The sequence below is a fragment of the Betta splendens genome, chromosome 10 (genome assembly GCF_900634795.4).
Source record: "Betta splendens chromosome 10, fBetSpl5.4, whole genome shotgun sequence".
Lineage (NCBI taxonomy): Eukaryota > Metazoa > Chordata > Actinopteri > Anabantiformes > Osphronemidae > Betta > Betta splendens.
In genome coordinates, this window is record NC_040890.2 from 19,260,181 (window position 1) to 19,278,424 (window position 18,244).

Consider the following 18,244-nt stretch of genomic DNA (forward strand, 5'->3'; position numbering starts at 1 on the left):
CCGAAGGATTAGAGAGAGAGAGGGCAAGCTGTGTTAATAGAGAGATGCACACAAAGACATGGAGGGCAAGAGGTGGTGAAACAGACGCAGCCTCACATTAAAACAAGGCTTTTTGTTCGAGCAGCTGTATTTGATATTCATTTACTCTTGCATACAGGAACAGGAAGAAAAGTGTTTGGTTGAAAGGGTTTATTGTGTTTGTGTCTACTTTTTATATTGGGAGGATTTCCTCATAGCAAGTCTCAGCTGTTGACCTTGGTCATAGGAATGCAGATGACCTGAATTCATGTGGATTCATGAGTTTACAGGAAAATGAGGGTGGAATCAGAAAGGTTGCCACACACCAGGAAACTGTAATGAACAGGAAGGACTTTACTAAATAGCACTTCCTGCCTTTTTAGGTTGTTTAAAGTTTTTAAATTCCTGCTTTTGTGAGTAAAGATCCATCTGGGTCCATGTAAAGTGACTGATGGCTTATTTATGTGTGAATGGGTTCGAATGAGTCGTCTTAAAGAAGAGGAACAGGTTACAGACGAAGGGGCACACAGACACACAGGCAAAGCAAGGCTCCTTTTTTCTGTTTAAACTATATAAATGAACCAACAGACTTATTAGACAATGGCATGAGCATGTTCATCTGATTTGACAAATGAACTCATAATTACTAATGCATCAAACTGGTGCGAAACCTCTCGTGCCTCGACAGGATAAAAATGACTCAGGGCTGTTGGGAGGTTTCTGACTAAGCTTTCATTTTCCTGGAGCGTGTATACGTTATATTGTGTAGTATCGTCTGTCTGACACAACTGAAAAGAATTAGTTGATAAAGTTTCCTGAGGGGGAGTCTGTGTGATCTGAGATGAGGGGAGGAACACAAATGAAATCCTGTCCAGGATGTTTCTCTTCGGCTGCTGATACCTTGAACAAGTTGTTATCAAGGCAGGGCCAGATTTATTACAAGGACAGAAAATCATTGGGCTTTTGATTTTGTAAGTTATTTTATGTTTGTTGGTAGAGGCTGAAAGTATCGAACCCCTGGCTGTGATGAGCTTTTTTGTTGCTGCATTAGAGTTTTACATGTAAGACAGGCCAGCATGTTGTTCTGTACCACATACATAGGTGTGATCAGCTCCGTTTTTAACTTGATGTGAGTTTTGTCCTTGTGAAAGTCCATTTGTTCCACTGCGTCTTCCTACGACAACCTTTGCAAAGCCTCTTAATTTTATTTTTTTTATCTGAAGGCGGCTGAGACAGTTTGTCGGCAGCGATTGGATGTCATTGGCAGTGAGTCGGTCAAATGAAGCGGCGTGTTTTCCATCTCAGATCCCTGATCAGTGATCCGCTAATGAACAGCTCTTAAGGCCCAGGGGCGGCAGCTTGCTGGATTAGTTTTAAATAGTCTCGTCTTGTGGTTGATAATGAAGCTGCTTTTTTCACAGACTTATTTACCAACTCGACTTGATTTGCATACATTTGCTATCGAAGAAGTAAAGCTGTATCATTAGTTGGACCAACACAGCTGACTTCAGACATTTCCTGGGAGTCTCGGTGTCTCTCTGCCGTCCTCATTGATATTTCTAATGCGTCGCTGTTGAAATGCCACATTGAAATTTATGCCCTGAAAATGTGGTCTTGACAGAAAAATAAGCAAACATGGGACGTGCTGGTCATGGAGTAGCGGAGGACAAGGAAACAAACACGTTGGGCTCTGAGCATCTGTTGGACTTCACAGAGGTTTGACAGCAGGCTCAGCAGAAATGGTCGTAATGGAGGGACGGATTCCCATGTCTTCACTAATGACTAAAACAGTCTCTCTAACGTGCCCCAGCTTTTCTCCCAGCAGGACTTGTTTGCACTGTCGTAAAAGGGCCAAACGACCCTCATCAGGGCCTTTCACTCTTATGACCCCGTGTCTGTACACAGAACCGTCTGCTCCTTCACAGGGTCCCAACACCTCCGCCTCCGGTGGAGAGTGTAGACACCCTCACGGCGCTCATTGCACTGGTTCCAACGAAGCTTTTCTCCGCTCCGGTGCTGCTCGTACCGTAGCCGTAGCATAGAAGTGGAGCCGCTTTTGTAAAGGCCTACGAGTTCTTTGTCTCTGTATCCATGAGTGTATGAGGGCCTGATGTCAGCCATGTTCTATTTTATGTAGAACTGGAGAAGTTTCTCTCTGCAAGTGACAAATCAAATAAGTAAGTACCTCCATGTTTCACTATCCTGTAAAATTAGTGATGATGAGGACTTTGTTCCAAGCTTTGCTGTGTTTGAACTGGAAACCATGTGGGTACGAAGCTGTCTCTATCAACACTGACCCTGGATCCTTTGAATCATTCACGTTAACATTGTTTTCGCACCCAGATAATCACCCAATAAAACAAGCAAAGAGCAAACATAAAGTACAAACAGAGGTTTGTACAGTTTATGGAAACGAGGTCAAACGTCGCACATTTACACTAAGAGAAATCTTAATATAAACGGTTTTAGAGGTGTTGAGCCGGTTGTTCATTCCACCAGTTTCTCAGATCTCTCAGGATCTTTTAGTGTCTCACACCAACAGTAATCACAGGACTCTCAACGGCCCTGGCTTTGGTGTGAAGGAGGATAAACACACAGTCTCGGCTGTCTCTTCTCCAAACAAACGCACCTGACTCCTGTTGTTTTCCTGCCAGCGTGCCTCTGCTGTCCCCATTAGAGCTAATAACCACCTTAAAACACTTGAGTTCATTTATTTAGATTAGAAGAGATGAGGTCAAAAGATACATGCGCCAGCTCAGCAGGGAAATTAGCTCGTAACTGCAGAACAGAGACCAGGAGCAGAGCACGAAAAACAGCAACCGAACGTTTTACAGACGGAGTAATTAGCATGTTTCTGCTGGAGATGTTTTTCCAGTCAAAACGCGGCTAATATGATACTAAAACTCCAAATGTAACAAAGGATTGGTCTATTTTGTCAGTTTTCTGCTTTTGTTTGACATGAGGCAAATGAGACAGGAATCCCTGTTTATTTCAATCAGTGATTTGACATGGAACCCACTTAAAGGGGTTTTTAGATTTAGATCAGGTTAAGTTTCCTTTAAGCAGCCAAATGTGTCTAAAAACCAGTGGAGCCACATAGTTTATGTCTTTGTGTCAGAAACAACAGACACTATCGCTGATTCACCAAACTGACACTCAGCCACCTGCTGCCGTTGAGCAATCTGCCTGTATGTCCTTCCTAGCTGGTTGCAGTGACGCTGTAGCCCAGGTTCAACCTTTTTTTCCAATACTTCTTTTGACTTTTACTATAATTTGACACTGGAAGCAAAATTCTATAACAATCTATGTAACTGTTGAAAGAAATCCAGTAACTAGTTTTACTAATTAATTTGTATTTGATAAAATGGTCGGTAAACTGGTCAGAATCCATTGGATTATTCTCAGTCGCGCCCAGGAGGCTGAAAGGTAAATTAGCGACAACAGCAGAAACAACATCCATAAACAAAGTGTGTTTGCTTAGGTGTGATCAGCTCCGTTACTGCTCTGTCACAGTTCACACACCCCTACAATGAGGAGCCAGCTGCTGTCTCTCCTCACACTCTCACTTCCCTCACTAACAGCGCTGACGCTTGTGTCTCTGCTCACAGGTGTTATCAGCACGCTGTCAGCCCTGGATCGGGAGGATAAACCGGAGCACATCATCGAGGTGATGCTTCAATAAACAACACTTTCACATCCCTTTGGACGGAAGCTGAAAAACCATCCTAATACATCCATAAATCTATAGAAATATGTTTATGTTTTAGGCACACAGACCAGCACATCAACCTTTAAAATTTAGCGCATTTATCATCATCCTGTTGTTGTCCTGTCCTATGTTGGGCTGTAGCAAAGAGAATTATCTACATATGGATTAATAAAATCCACACCAATACATTATGACCCATTTCATGTCTACGTATAAAGACTGCCAGTGCTGTGGCACTAAGGCTGTTTCCTCTGGATACTCAGGTGATCGTTTCGGACGACGGAGACCCGTCTTTGCGCTCCACTGCAACGGTCGTGGTCCAAGTTCTGGACTCTAACGACAACCGGCCGAAGTTCACTGACAAGCTTTTCCACGTGAAGCTGCTTGAACAGCGCAACCAGGCGGGTAGACGGGAGGTGTGCAGGATGTTCGCCCGAGACGACGACGAAGGGTCAAACGCCGCGTTGACCTACACGCTGCAGGACAACGGGGACGAGCGCTTTGAGGTCGACACAGTGACGGGCATCGTGACATCACACAGCAACTTCTGGCCTGGAAACTACACCATTCTCACAGTAAGTCACTAACACTAATGTCCTACCAACTGATACCAGATCAGACAAAGGCCCGTTTTCACTGCAGAGGGAGTTGCGCTTCAGGAGTGTGTTTTTATAGAAGGTGTGGCGTCTTTAAACTCTTAACTGAGCCAACCAGCTCTGCTAAAGAGGCTAAATTACCCGTGCTTAATGTCCTGAAAGACACCTCTCTAGCACCTGCTCTCAGACCAGTCGATGTCATCACTCTGCATTATTAAAGCCAGGGAGGTTTATCAGCTACACGAAGGCTCTGCGGGGTTTAAGAAACTCCCTCCTCCTCTGACATGTAGCACAGTCACTAAAAGTCTGTGGCTCTTGTTGAGAACCTCAGCAGTATTTAAAGGATTGAAGTCGTACTGACAGCAAATCCGAAAAAACAAGCAGAACAACAATAGGTCTGTCGGTACCTTGAGCGTCTGGCGCGCAGCCTCAGGCTCCTACTGAAGAAATAAATCAGAAGCAAATGTGTTTGGAGCAGGTCAGTGTGTGTGGGCGTGAATCAAAACAAACCTCACTACGAGGGCTTATAGTTCTACTAGATATAAGACACAGGTGCAGAGGAAGGGTCAGTTTGTTGTTGCTCTATGTGGCAACAAGAAAGAAAAATATAGTTTTTATAATCAGGAAATGAGAAAAGTAATGAGCAAAAGACAATCCTGGAAATCTCACGCTGAGCGGGTAAATGTGACCCCTGACAGGCTGAATACACCTGCAGGGCTCTGCTTATGTTCCCTGAGGGTCTGCAACCAGCGGCATAAAACCATCCATAACACAAGTAGTGAATCAACTCCACACATAACATTCATTTCAGTTTGATTTTGGGCTTTTGGTGAAGCCCTCGTTCAAACATAATGGATTTTTCTTTCAGATTAAGGCCACAGATCAAGGCAGCCCGTCACGCTCCTCCACCGTGAGACTGGACGTGGAGTGGGTCGCCCGCCCACAGCCCTCCCAGGAGCCAATCATGTTTGAGGAGCCTCACTTCACTTTTGCTGTCATGGAAACCGAGCCTGTCACTCACATGGTGGGCATCATCATGACGGAAACGCATGGGCTGAAGTGGTTCGATATCATAGGTGAGGGCAAATTACCACACACACACACACACACACACACACACACACACACACACACACACACACACACACACACACACACACACTGCTCTCTAGATTATAGTATTGAGCTGAGTATTGATCTGAAGGAGTTGCTGTGCAGAGGAAAACAGAATAAACTTCAGGCTCACACTGATGATGGCGCTGAACTATAATAGGAGATGAACGATTGATGATCACAGAATATTGACTTCAGAGAAATTCCACGGAGGCTCAATGTTCCTGCTGTTGTGTGTCGACACAAAAAGCACCGCTGATCAGAAAATGATGTTGGACATTATATTGGGTGTGTCAGGGCCCAGAAGCTGCTGGTAGTCGCACCGTTGATGCCAGACGGATCTGTGTTGGGGACAGGACAGATGTGAAACCACTCTGAAGTTTAAGTTAACCAACTGCAGCAGAGTCCGAACAGAGGACGAGCCTCATATTGACGTGTGGTCTGTTCTCTCTGATGCATCAGGACTTTTTATGGAAACTGCCTTGTTTGTTGAAGCTGTTGATCCTGATTGTGATGCTGGGAGCAGTAAAACTACATAAATAAAGGCTCTCAGCACAAAACTATAATTCAAAAACATCTCGCTTTCTCTCACCAATTTTCACTTCAGAACTGTGAGATTTTTCTCTCAGCTCTTACAATCATCAATAAGAGTGGACAAACACAGAGTTCCATGTTCTTCCTGTTCTGAATTCAACAGAATTTTCAGTTTTGAAGTGCTTTGATCCTTCGATCAATGCCTCTTCTCGCCTTTTCTGTCGCTGTTTCACGTAGCTTTTGTCACTTTGTCAGAACTTGCGTGACTTCGTATTACACTAAGGTCAAACTGATTCGGAAGCTTTGTCATCAGTTAATCTAAAGAAAAGGCACGTTACGTCAGACGAGATGTGTTGAAGTGAGAAGTGACCGTTGATTTTGACCCTGTTCACATTACAAACATTAGGCATCATTTCTAACATTAAATTTTATCGTTTGTGGTGTTAATTAGCTGTGTAGACGTTCCTATTACATTAATAAACAGTTAAATGGCATTTAGCCCCTCAGAAGTTCATGCTTCTCTGTGGTGTTGTAGAGAGAAATCCCTACGGTATTAGCTGATATTTGAAACTGATTTATAAGAGATTAGCTTGGCCAGTGGCAGCTTGCTTAAACAAATAATTAAGCACATGTGCCACCGCAGAAGATTAAGTGTCCCTGGACTGATAGATGATTCCAAGAGAGTGGGGAGGAGGAGAGGAAAACAGGCCGTGGTGTCAGTGTTATCAGCAGGACCTGTTCTCTGTGGAAGGATGAAACGGCAGCATCCCTGCTCTCATCAGCGGCCAGATCACCACAGGAGCGCCCACTGGCCTTTCTACACTTCCCCCCATTCTGCTTTGCACTTCATTACAAAACCAGCACATGGAGCTTGATAGAAGCCAAAGGTGTGAATTATTTGATTTTTGAGTTTAAATGAAAACCAGCTCTCTGCGTTCGGAGGTGTCCGTGTCTCATTCTCTTTGAGCCCTGCAGTAACGACACGTCGGGTTTTGCCAGGCAGGTCAGCATGTGCTGAGAAAGTCCAGGAGAGGTTCCTCCTGTTCCGTTGGCAGTGCCAGACCTCTGCCGAGAACAACAGACTCTCTCTGCATCCCTGAGGGGAGGCCGGGTTGCTTCGTAGCTGCTGACCGGATGTTACGTCTGGTGACATCAGTGTGGTACATTCTGTCACGAAGCAGAGGAGACCCAGTCACACAACACATATCTGTGTGAAATGAGAGAAAAATGGTTTTCATGTTGGTAGTGGTGACCAATGTAAAATCAATCTATTTCTATATTTAATCTTGTGAATCATCAAAATGAACCTGGTTTAGTACAAACAACTGTCAGAACCTCCATCTGTAGCATTTACTCAGTGGCTGCAGTGTTCAGTCAATCAGGCCTGAAGTGTTGGCCGTTTGTGGAGCTGCTTAACTCGGTTATCATCACTAATGGGCTGTCTGCTGTCAAACTGTCTCGTCTCTTCTTCTTGATGCTAGGTGTTTTACTGAAAGCATGGTTTTAGCTAATGCCAGGTTCAGTCGTCTCCGTCTTATATCGCGACCATCGTCCAAACTTGGCACATGAGGGCTGTTACAGCATGGGACGCTGCTCTCATGCTGATATGATCGCCCACTTTACCCTCCTCATCCTCAGCAGCAGAACCCAGATCCCTATCAAAAAACCTTCTCTACACCAGATAGCTCTTGGAGACAAATGAGTTCCTCTCTACCTGTGAAAATAGCTCACATCCTCTTGAGTGTCGCTACAGAGACAGCACCCTGCATTCAGAGCACGGTGGAAACTCTCAATTAGGTCTGCACCTCTGCACTGTCCCTGCAGCTTCACTGGGCTGTGACCTGTGCACTGGAGTGGGTCCCAGCTGGGTGTGTGGAGTCAGGATGCGGGTCAGCACCCGCAGGTCCGGAACCGTGCCTCTCTGATGGAGGACGGAGTGAGTCCTCTGTGAGGAGGGATGAGCATCTGCTCTGAGGACATGAGGTCAGGCTTCCAACAGGAAGGAATCCTGCTCACAGGAACCCTGTAAAACATGATGTTCCTACATGGAGGAGGTTGTTTATTAATTGTTCCTTTCTGCGTGATGAAGCTGGCACTCACTTCGAGAGTAGCGGACATTTGGTCTGTTGCATTGGATCTGCGTGGAGCCTGACGTCTCTACTGATGCTGTACCTCTTCACAACGGGCTGTTGGGTTCGCTGGGTTGGACAGTGTGTGCTGCTGTTCCCTCGCTTTTGTTTCTGCTCTGTCTGGTTTAGAGGTCATCACCGAATCTTCTGCAGTTCTGACACTTTCCCAGTTAAGCCTTAAAGGCCTTCTTCCATTTTTCTGCTACTTCACACTGAGCCCAGAGATAAGTCCTCCACTGGGTGGTGGGTGCTCCTCATTGCAGCCAGGCTAGAAGTTTTCAGTACCACGAAACTTGATGTCCACATCTAAGCACAGTGGCATTTTCGTTGTATTGCTTGGAATGTTCAAAAAGTCTCAGTCATCTGATGTCTTCAGATTCATTTTATGAGGGCAGATCAAATAGTGACCTGGTTTTCCCACCAGTTTGCAGAACCCGCCTGTGCTCCGATCCCTATCTGGGACATTCTGATCCTGATCACAGGTTTGTCTGAGGACTGGGCTTAGGAAAAAAAATAGTTTTACCCGACCTCTGTGTTGCGGAGAACACAAACTTATTTCTATCATACTTTGATAGAGTTAGAGGAGCAAGTTCCCTAATTGTGATTTTGGACCCACTCCCTGAAGTTTTACTACTTGTCCCACTTTGGTGGAAGTTATAGTAACTATAGTGAACAGCAGGGGAGAAAATTGAGTGTCAGAGAAAAGACTGGGTCGATCTTCATTTCTGTTCCTCACCTGTTGTCACAACCCCTGAGCAGTGACTCCAAGAATAAAACTACAGATAAAATCAAAGTAAACGATTCCCTCAGCAGGGAAGTTGACCTTTCCCCCAGTGCCGCGTGGGGACGGCATGTTCCTTATCTTCAGTGGAGCTGTTGAGGCAGGTTGGGAACCTGGAGGAAAGCCTGAGGGACACACACAACAAGTGGAGAAATTAAAGTTCCTCGTATTATGCCCAGAAGCGCACACTGGAGGAAGTCTTAAAAGCAAAAGGACATCTGGTCTGTGGTCATTTCAAAGTAAATGCTGGAGTCGCCCTAAAGGAAACGGCTGCTCTCATCTCAGCTCTTCAGTAAATTTGAGTGTGATCTCAAGGGAGCTGATGCACAGTGATGGCTCAAGCATTAATTGTCCTTTATTTCACTTGTGGTAATTGATTTATGAAGTGTTTCACTATGACCAGTTCCCACCCAGCCAGAAATCTGAAGGAAAACGTGGTCTCTAATGACTGTTACGCACTCATTACCCCAAACAACCACATCAGCTGTAAACTAGTTAACACACAGTGCAGTCACTTTCTCTCTGTGGCGTTTCTCCTAATGATTCTCAGAAACTCATCTCTTTCTGTTTTCCCTCAAGGCTTCAGACTTTTTTCTAATCTCTGTGGAGAGATGTGAGCAGGTTCCTCACTGAAGTTCAGATATTTCCATCATTTTTTTGTGAGTTCAGATGTTTGCATGCAGAGGGAGGAACCCTCCAGGGCCCTTGAGGTGTGTGTGTGTGTTCAGTTTTAACCCTTCTTCAGTTCTAACACAACCAAAATGATGTAAATGCGTCTTAAACCTGCTGATTGAAGCTTCAAAGCGCTACACACCTGCAGCACCTGGTGACATTTCCATTATAGCAGCTGTAGTTAATTTGCACAACACATTGAATCATTGGGTATTTAAATAATAAACATTTGGTCTTAATAGGTTTCTTTGAGCATCACTTACTGGTACTAACACTTCAACTATTTGTGCTTTCTACTCCATCCTGACCCCTAGCCTTCACCTGCTCTACACCAGATTGATTTATTATGCTACAAATAAGCAATTAGTGAGGGAAGGTCAAGAATGTCGAATTAAATGATGGCCTTGAGACCACTCACATTACCTGGTAGTCTTCATGGCCCTGACTCAGATAAAGATCTAGAAGATGGATGAAAGGATCTGTGGATAGATAACCATGTCATTCAAATTCCTACACACTTTTCCCCCTCAAGTAACATGAGATTTGGTTCACACCTTTGAGTAATTTATTTATTTATTTTCTCTGCATGGCTGCCCTCAAGCGGGATTGAAGGTCCAGACTTGGCAGGAATGTCATGTCTTGCTGGAGATGATCAGTAAAGTGAAAAATTGCTTTTACAATACGTCTTCCTGTGTCACTGCTGAGACGACAGTCGGTGATGTGCGAAGCTGCATCCGATGCTTTTTTCCTCCCTCATTGCTGACGTGTCTCCCAGTGTTAGTTATGCACTGTTACGCTATCACTAATGGGCCTTCTGATAATCCAATTAACAACACAGTGACTGTGTTTGTGCATAATGTAAGAAAGGGCAGACGATTACAGAAGTTAATTGATAATTAGTTTCTATCTTATTTCCATATAAATGCAAAAAAATATCTATTCAAATCAAGCCAGTGAGCAGAATGCAACCATCGCGTAATAGACACATATCTGTGTGTATCTGGGGCTTTGCAAGGTGGATATCTTAATAAACACCATCTGGCCAAGCAGGCATGAGGTTTACCTTCCTCACATACCACACATGCAACCTGCTGAGAGAGAAAGGAAAAATCAAAGGGAAAGCAAGCGAGAAAGAAAAGCAGGGAAGAGGAAAGAGGGAGGACGGGGAGAGGAGGGGAGCAGATGGACACGGTGATTGGGTGTTACAGGGGATTTAACGCCCAGTATGTTTCAAAGTTAGACGGTTGCACCAGAGATAAAAGAAAATCGTACTTGTACTCTGTAAATAATCAGATAAATTAAGACGAGGGATAGAACAGAACAGTGATGCATAATCACAAGGCAAATCCACTTGTGAGCACCCGGTGGTTTGAATTTATTGGCAGCCACACAGACAGTCCCTCCAAAGCCAGAATGCAGAGCAAAGGTCAGTTTTCATTTGAAGTTTAGAGGGATGCGGGGAAGTTTTTATTAAAAAAGAGTTTCTGTCTCAGATATTTGCTTTGTATTCCTAAGGTTTACCAGATACATGAAAAGAATACGTCATATTCAAAAAAAACAAAGCAAAGAGAATTCAGCCCAATACACCAGCATTTTGTGTGCTGATAATTTGAATGAATAAGAATTTAAAGGAAAATCGCAAGGCCGTTCACAGAACAAAAGCTCCTCGTGGGTCAGTTGCTGAGTGGGAACCATTTATTGATCCATCCAGGATGTGTCTAGGTTTAAAATCCTTTCTGAGCAGCGTCTATGCAGTGTTTCTCCAGCATACAGACTACAGTCTCAACTAAATGTTAATGTTTACTGATTCGCATTTATTCTCTTCCTTATTCATTCATGTCTAGCAGCAATAGCAGCCAATATTTTCTGACCGGCGGGAAACAAGAAGTTTGAGTTGGACAAACTTTTAAACAAGTTAGAGGAGTAAACAGGCAGTGCTGCTGCTGTGGTGGTCGACCTGGGTGTCTGAGCTCGGTGTCTTAATAAGAGGCCATCGAATTGTCCTGTTGTGATGGATGGAGTCATAAGAAGCAAAGAAAATCTATTTTTCTCATAAAATCATTATATCTGAGAGCTCACGCTCTCAGATATTATGATGTCAAGCCAGGAAGAGCCCCGCATTATAATGATGGCCCGGCAACCAACTACTGATTACTTTTTAATTAACGGAAACGTTTGCTACTTGGCAGAAACCTGCAGCGTCTCCAATCACCAGTTAAAAATTTAGCTAGAAATGATTTTAAATGCATGATCCATGTAAGTTTCTCTCACCTGGGACTCAGGTTTGAAAAGTGTGGACCTTTCAGAGTTAGAAAATGGATCATTAATTATAAGGCCCCCCACAGGGAAATCAGGCCAGTTCTTCAGATGCTGGAGGACGATGTCAGGTTGCATGACTCCTGCAACCAGTCAAACCCAGACCTGCAGAGTCTTACGTATCATGTTCAGTATCGCATCTGACAGCTGGATCCATAAGCCCACATAATGTTACATCAACAGCTGATGGAGTAAACCTCTCTTCCTTCCTTTAATCCGCCTGTCTCCCTCTCAGATGGTGATGAGCAAAAGGACTTCGACATCCAAAGAAACACAGGAACCATTTCTATCGCTCGGCGGCTCGACGCCGCCCGGCACTCCAACTACAACCTGACGGTGCGGGTCACGGACGGACACCACAGCGCCACCACACAGGTGAGCGAGTGCCTCTAAACATGTCACATCTCACTGGACACACTGGACGCACGATGGTTTAGCCAGCTTTCTGACTGCTCTGACCAAAGAGCGGATCAGTTCTAATCTTGTAAAGATAGAAACTGAGAAACCAGATGCTGTAATAAACTGAAGCAACGAACAAAGACATGAACCTCAGCGTTGTGTTGGGGTCAGAAAGGACAAAAACACAGTGAAACTCCCTGTTAGACCTAATAATACTTGGTGTGTTTTCTTCCTAAAGCTGCTCTCGGTTTGTAGCTGTGTACAAAAATCTAACAACCTTTTTCTACCACATTTAAGATGAATGAAAAAAAATTGTACAGGGCACGTGATGCCACCCACAACCCCTTGTGCTTCTTTGATTTTAAAATCTCTGGTCTGGAATCTAATCATAAAATCCTTCAGGCAGCGGCAGCAGATCAGGTGCAGAGCGCGAAGCAGCTTTGAAGTGCTGCCCTCCATATTTAATGTGGTTCATGCTGAGCGGCCATTTTATTTTTCTCAACCCCTGTGTGTTCCATCTCCGAACCGCAGGCCTACATCCGTGTGCTGGACATGAACGAGCATCGGCCCGTCTTCCTGAAGCCGCTCTACGAGGTGAGGCTCCAGTAGGTCTGTGTTTGATTGAGAAATGCTTGCGCCCTCACTAAACGAGCGTTCGTACGACAAGCTTGTCCGTTTCCTGCTGACCTGCATGCTTTCCTTGCATCCTCGTCTTCCTGCCTGTGGAATAACTCCTCCTCCTCGTGCGTTTCCAGGTGAGGGTTCCTGAAGACACGTCCCCGTGGAAGGACATCCTCCAGATCAGCGCTCAGGACGCGGACGCCAACAGTAAGCTGGTGTACTCCATCCACAGCAGCCTCCACCCGGACAGCACCAGGTTCTTCCAACTGGACCCAAAGAGCGGCGTCCTGGTGATGACGGAGGAGCTCGACTACGAGACCATCTCTGTGCACACGCTCATCGTGATGGTAAAAGCTGTTATCTCAGAATGAAGTACAATAGGAGACTGATGTACAACCATGTCTCTGAATTAAAAAGAACATTGCGTGAAAGCCACATATGTCAGATTAATAATATCAACTATAGATAAATGAAGAATAACCAATTTCTGAAGAAATACTAATCGAGTAGAGAAACCTAATCGTCGCATTTCTCCGCTCTTCAGGTGCGTGATCAGGACATCCCGTCCAAGAGGAACTTTGTGAAGGTGGTAGTGTACGTGGAGGACTATAATGACCACTCTCCGGCCTTCCTCACTCCTCGCTACGAGGCCACCATCTCCAACCTCGCCCCTAAAGGCTCCGAGGTTGTCCGGGTCAAAGCCCTGGACAAGGACACGGGCAGCAATGCTGAAATCAGCTACTCTCTGCACTCGGGTGAGCAGCAAAGGGCTTATTTCTATCTTTTATTTATACCTGCTCCCTTTCAGACTCGCTCTGTTTCGCATATTCACATGTGGGAGCTGCCGCCACTTTCTAATGCTGACCACTGGGAGCTGCCCTGTGCACCCTGAGCCTTCATGGCTCTGCTAAGCAGATGCTTCAGGGGTGCAGAGGGCTTCTCTGTGGATTCTTCCCCCAGATATTCTGCTGGTTTGAATTTTAAACTCCCGTTTTCTCACTTATTAGCTTCATAAATGACATAGTGCTGAAACACTTTCACCTACAGAGCTGAGCCGCATAATTTAGGTCCGGGGGATTTTGCTGATCATGTACAGTGTGATCAAAGCAGTGTGGGAAATTGCAGAGCACATTATTCCGCTTTGTGTGTTGGACGCAGTGAGTGCATCAAGCAACATCCGACAGCCGGTTTCCTTTTATCTAAAACTAGACAAAAAATATTGAATGTTTTATTCAGTAGCAGTTCAAGATTCAGTTGGTGAGTCGATATTAAAATATTGAAGCTGTTGTCAGCAGCTGATTGTTTGTCAAAGACTGGAAACAAATAGAAACTCCTAGACTGGTTTAACATGACGGGTCCTGGGATGTCACGTCATGGTTTAATCCATCATTTATGTCACTGAAAAACCAGAAACCACGTTTGTTTGTTCATTTGTTCCTTAGATGGAATACAGTACTAATCTAATAGATGTAGGCTGAGTCTTGGTGTAATCATATTAACAGTTTTGGTTCTTTCTTGTGTTTGACACGTTATTTTCTTTCCTCCCACAGGAAATATTGACAACGTCTTCTCCATAGACCCAGAGCTGGGCTCTATCTTTGTGTCCAAACCTCTGGACCTTCAGCCTCAGGACCAGTTTCACCTGACGGTGAAGGCCACGGATCAAGGCTTCCCTCAGCGCAGTGACCTCTGCTCTGTCCACGTCCACATCCGCGTGTCAGACCACACCCCTCCTTCCTTTCCTTCAGATGAATACCTAACAGAGATTAGTGAACTGAGCCCCCCTGGAGCACCCGTGCTCACCGTCTCTGCTTCCAGCCCAGCAGCAGTTCATTATAGGATAGAGGGTGGCAATCAGAACGGGACATTTTACATTGATCCCTACACTGGATTGATTTCAACCAAGAAGCACCTGGATTTTGAAGACTGCTCCACTTATAAGATCAAAGTTACAGGCTCCACCACAGCTGGAGCTGTGTCCAAGACTGTTGTTTATATTTATGTGATTGATGAGAACGACAACGCCCCTGCTTTTCATCAGAGCCAGTATTTAGGACAAATAAGTGAGTCGGCTCACGTCAACAGCATGGTCATTGGAGAGCGCAACACCCCGTTGGTCATCCAGGCCTCAGATGCAGACAAACACGCAAATTCTCTGCTGGTGTATGAGATCCTTGATCCAGAGGCCCTGAAAGTCTTTAAGATAGACTCCAGTATGGGAACTATCTCTCTAATTTCTGCAGTGGACTTTGAATCCAAGGCTGAATATCACTTCACCGTGCAGGTGAAGGACTCTGGGGAGCCGTCGCTGTATGCAGCAGAGCCTGCCAAGGTCACCATACGCATCCTGGACCTGAACGACTGTCCGCCACTCTTCAGCACACCAGTGTACGAGTCATCCGTCATCCTCCCAGCTGTCAGAGGTGCAGAGGTTGTCCGTGTCGTGGCCCATGACGCCGACTCGGCGGTTTCATACAGCATCACTGAGGGGAATCTTCACAATGCCTTTTCAATTGACCACAACACTGGAGTCATCACTGTGAACAATGTGTCTGAGTTTAGGCCATTTTACCAGCTGGTTGTCAGAGCCTCTGACGGCCTATACAAAGACTCAGCCAGCGTGACGGTAAATGGAACCAACCTGACCGCCAGCCAGCTGAGATTTGAGCAAAGGCTTTATACGACGAGTGTTAGGGAAAATCAGAGGACAGTTAAAACTTTAGCTGCGCTAAAAGTCATAGGATCTTATTTAAACGAGCCTCTGTCATATTCTGTGATTAACCCACAGGGGATGTTTTCAGTTTCACACACATCAGGTGTCTTTGAAACAACAGGTTTCGCTTTTGACAGAGAGGAACAAGATGTGTACGATGTAGTCGTCAAGGTACAAGACCTGCGATCGCCTCCTCGCACGGCTACGACCCAGGTCAAGGTCTTCATAGACGATATCAATGACAACGTTCCACAGTTTCTAAACCTGCCTTTTTCTATGATGATATCTGAAGGCTCTGAACCAGGGGATGTTTTGTATCAAGCGACAGCCATCGACAAAGATTTGGCAGAAAACGGATCCATTATGTATTCACTGGAGGAGGACTACGACCTGTTCAGGATCGACCCTGACGTAGGGGACGTGTCCCTGCAGAGGCCTCTTGACTTTGAAGCCTTGAATAAATACATGTTGACAGTGGTGGCGACAGATGAAGGCGAGCCCAGTCTCAGTACGGTCTCACAGCTGAGCATCCAAGTGAGGAACCGAACTAACCCTGTTTTCCAGACTTTACTGTATCCACTCAAGGTTCCTGAAAACGTTCCCCCGTTCACCACCATCTTGCATGTCCAGGCCAGGAACCCTGAAGGTTATCGTCTCATCTACAACCTCGAGGAGGAAAATGCCTCCAAGCACTTTCACATTGATTTTAAAACCGGTGTGTTGACCGTGACCAACCCTCTGGACTATGAGATCCAAACGCTGCATGTGTTGACAGTCCGAGCTTCCGATTCTGTAACTGGAGCATTTTCAGAGGCTTCGGTTGAAGTAGAAGTGGAGGATGTGAATGATAATGCACCGGTCTTCTCGAAGGCATTATATAGTGTGAACATTGCGGAGGAGCTTCCAGTCGGTGCTGAAGTGATACAAGTTTCTGCCTCTGACAGAGACTCTGGCAGAAATAAAGATTTGACCTTTGAAATGGTGCAGACAGAAGGAAATGAGACAGATTTCTTTGAGATAGACCCTCGCAGTGGTTTTATTGTCACTAAACAAGTACTAGACTATGAAAACACAAAGCACTTTCATCTGAAAATAAAAGTAACTGACAACGGCACCGTTCCGCTTAGCAGTGAAGCTCAGGTGTCTGTGAATGTTACAGACGTCAATGACAACCCACCAGATTTTGTCAGCTCCCAGTTCGACGCCACGCTGGATGAAACGGCAAAATGTGGCCACATAGTCATCAAAATTCAAGCCTCAGATCCCGACGACGGCGACATCAATAAACTCAGGTACAACATTCTCTCAGGGAACGAAGGTCGTTACTTTAACATCAACCAGTCCTCTGGAATCATCTCCTTTTCCAATGTCTGCAAGAGAAACCTGGATCCTCACTATAATCTGACAGTGGCCGTGTCCGATGGAGTGTTTCAGAAAACAGCACCAGTCAACATAGACATGATTAACAGCAACAGGCACAGTCCACACTTCAAGCAGAGCGTCTACGAAGCAGAGCTGGTTGAAAACGCAGAAGCAGGAACACGAGTGATCCGACTCGCGGCCATCGACCCTGACGATGGGCCGTACGGCACCGTAGATTACACCATCATCAACAAACTCGCAGACGAGAAATTTGCTATAAACAGCGACGGACAGATTGTGACCACGCAGCCACTGGATAGAGAAAACCCCTCCCAGAGAGTCATAGCCATCAAAGTTATGGCAAAAGATGGAGGCGGGAAAGTGGCTTTCTGCACAGTCAAGATCATTCTGACGGACGAGAACGATAACGTTCCTCAGTTTAAGGCATCTGAATACCAGGTTTCAATTCAATCCACTGTAAACAAAGGCGCCCCCGTCATTCAGATCATGGCTTATGATGCAGATGATGGCAAGAACGCAGACGTCACCTATACCGTGGATGAAGCTGAGGAAGTGACGGAAGACATTATAGAAATCCACCCTTTTACTGGAATCGTGAGTGTGAAGGAAAGTCTCGTCGGCATGGAGAACAAAATCTTCAACTTTAGAGTGAAGGCTCGCGACGGCAGCCTCCCTTTCTACAACTCCACAGTCCCCGTTCAGCTCAAAGTGCTTCCTCCTGACGTCCCTCTTCCAAAGTTCTCTGAACCGCTGTACACCTTCTCGGCCGCTGAGGACATCCCCGTGGGGACGGAGATCGGTTCCGTGCGGGCCGACTCGGACATGCCCCTCATTTACAGCCTGGTGAACGGGAACACGGTGGAAAGCAACAAGGACAAGGTCTTCAGCCTGGACCAAGAAAGTGGAACTTTGCTGGTTCAGAAGACCATCGATCACGAGAAGACCAAGTGGTACCAAGTGGATGTGATCGCTCAGGGGAACCACAACGGCACAGACGTGGCGTCGCTGGTGTCTGTCAGCATCCAAGTCCAAGATGTGAACGATAACCAGCCGGTGTTCGATGCGAGTCCGTACCGGGCCTTCCTGGCTGAGAACATGCCTGCTGGAACCACAGTGATCCAGGTGAGAGGTTTCCCTTTAGCGCCTGAGCTCACTCACACGCACGCATGCATGAACGCACGCACACACACACGCACGTACACACACATGCACACACACACACACACACACACACGCACACACACACGCACGCACGCATTC

The 18,244-nt window shown here is 45.7% G+C and overlaps 1 protein-coding gene across 1 annotated transcript in view; it reads left to right on the plus strand.

Moving 5' to 3' along the window:
* fat2 (FAT atypical cadherin 2) overlaps window positions 1–18,244 on the plus strand; it is a 59,098-nt gene that overhangs the window by 13,791 nt on the left and 27,063 nt on the right. The window contains 8 exon segments of the mRNA XM_029164654.3: window positions 3,627–3,685; window positions 3,991–4,302; window positions 5,192–5,399; window positions 12,104–12,243; window positions 12,799–12,861; window positions 13,023–13,235; window positions 13,433–13,643; window positions 14,439–18,106. Of these exon segments, the coding sequence (XP_029020487.2) occupies window positions 3,627–3,685; window positions 3,991–4,302; window positions 5,192–5,399; window positions 12,104–12,243; window positions 12,799–12,861; window positions 13,023–13,235; window positions 13,433–13,643; window positions 14,439–18,106 (4,874 nt within the window).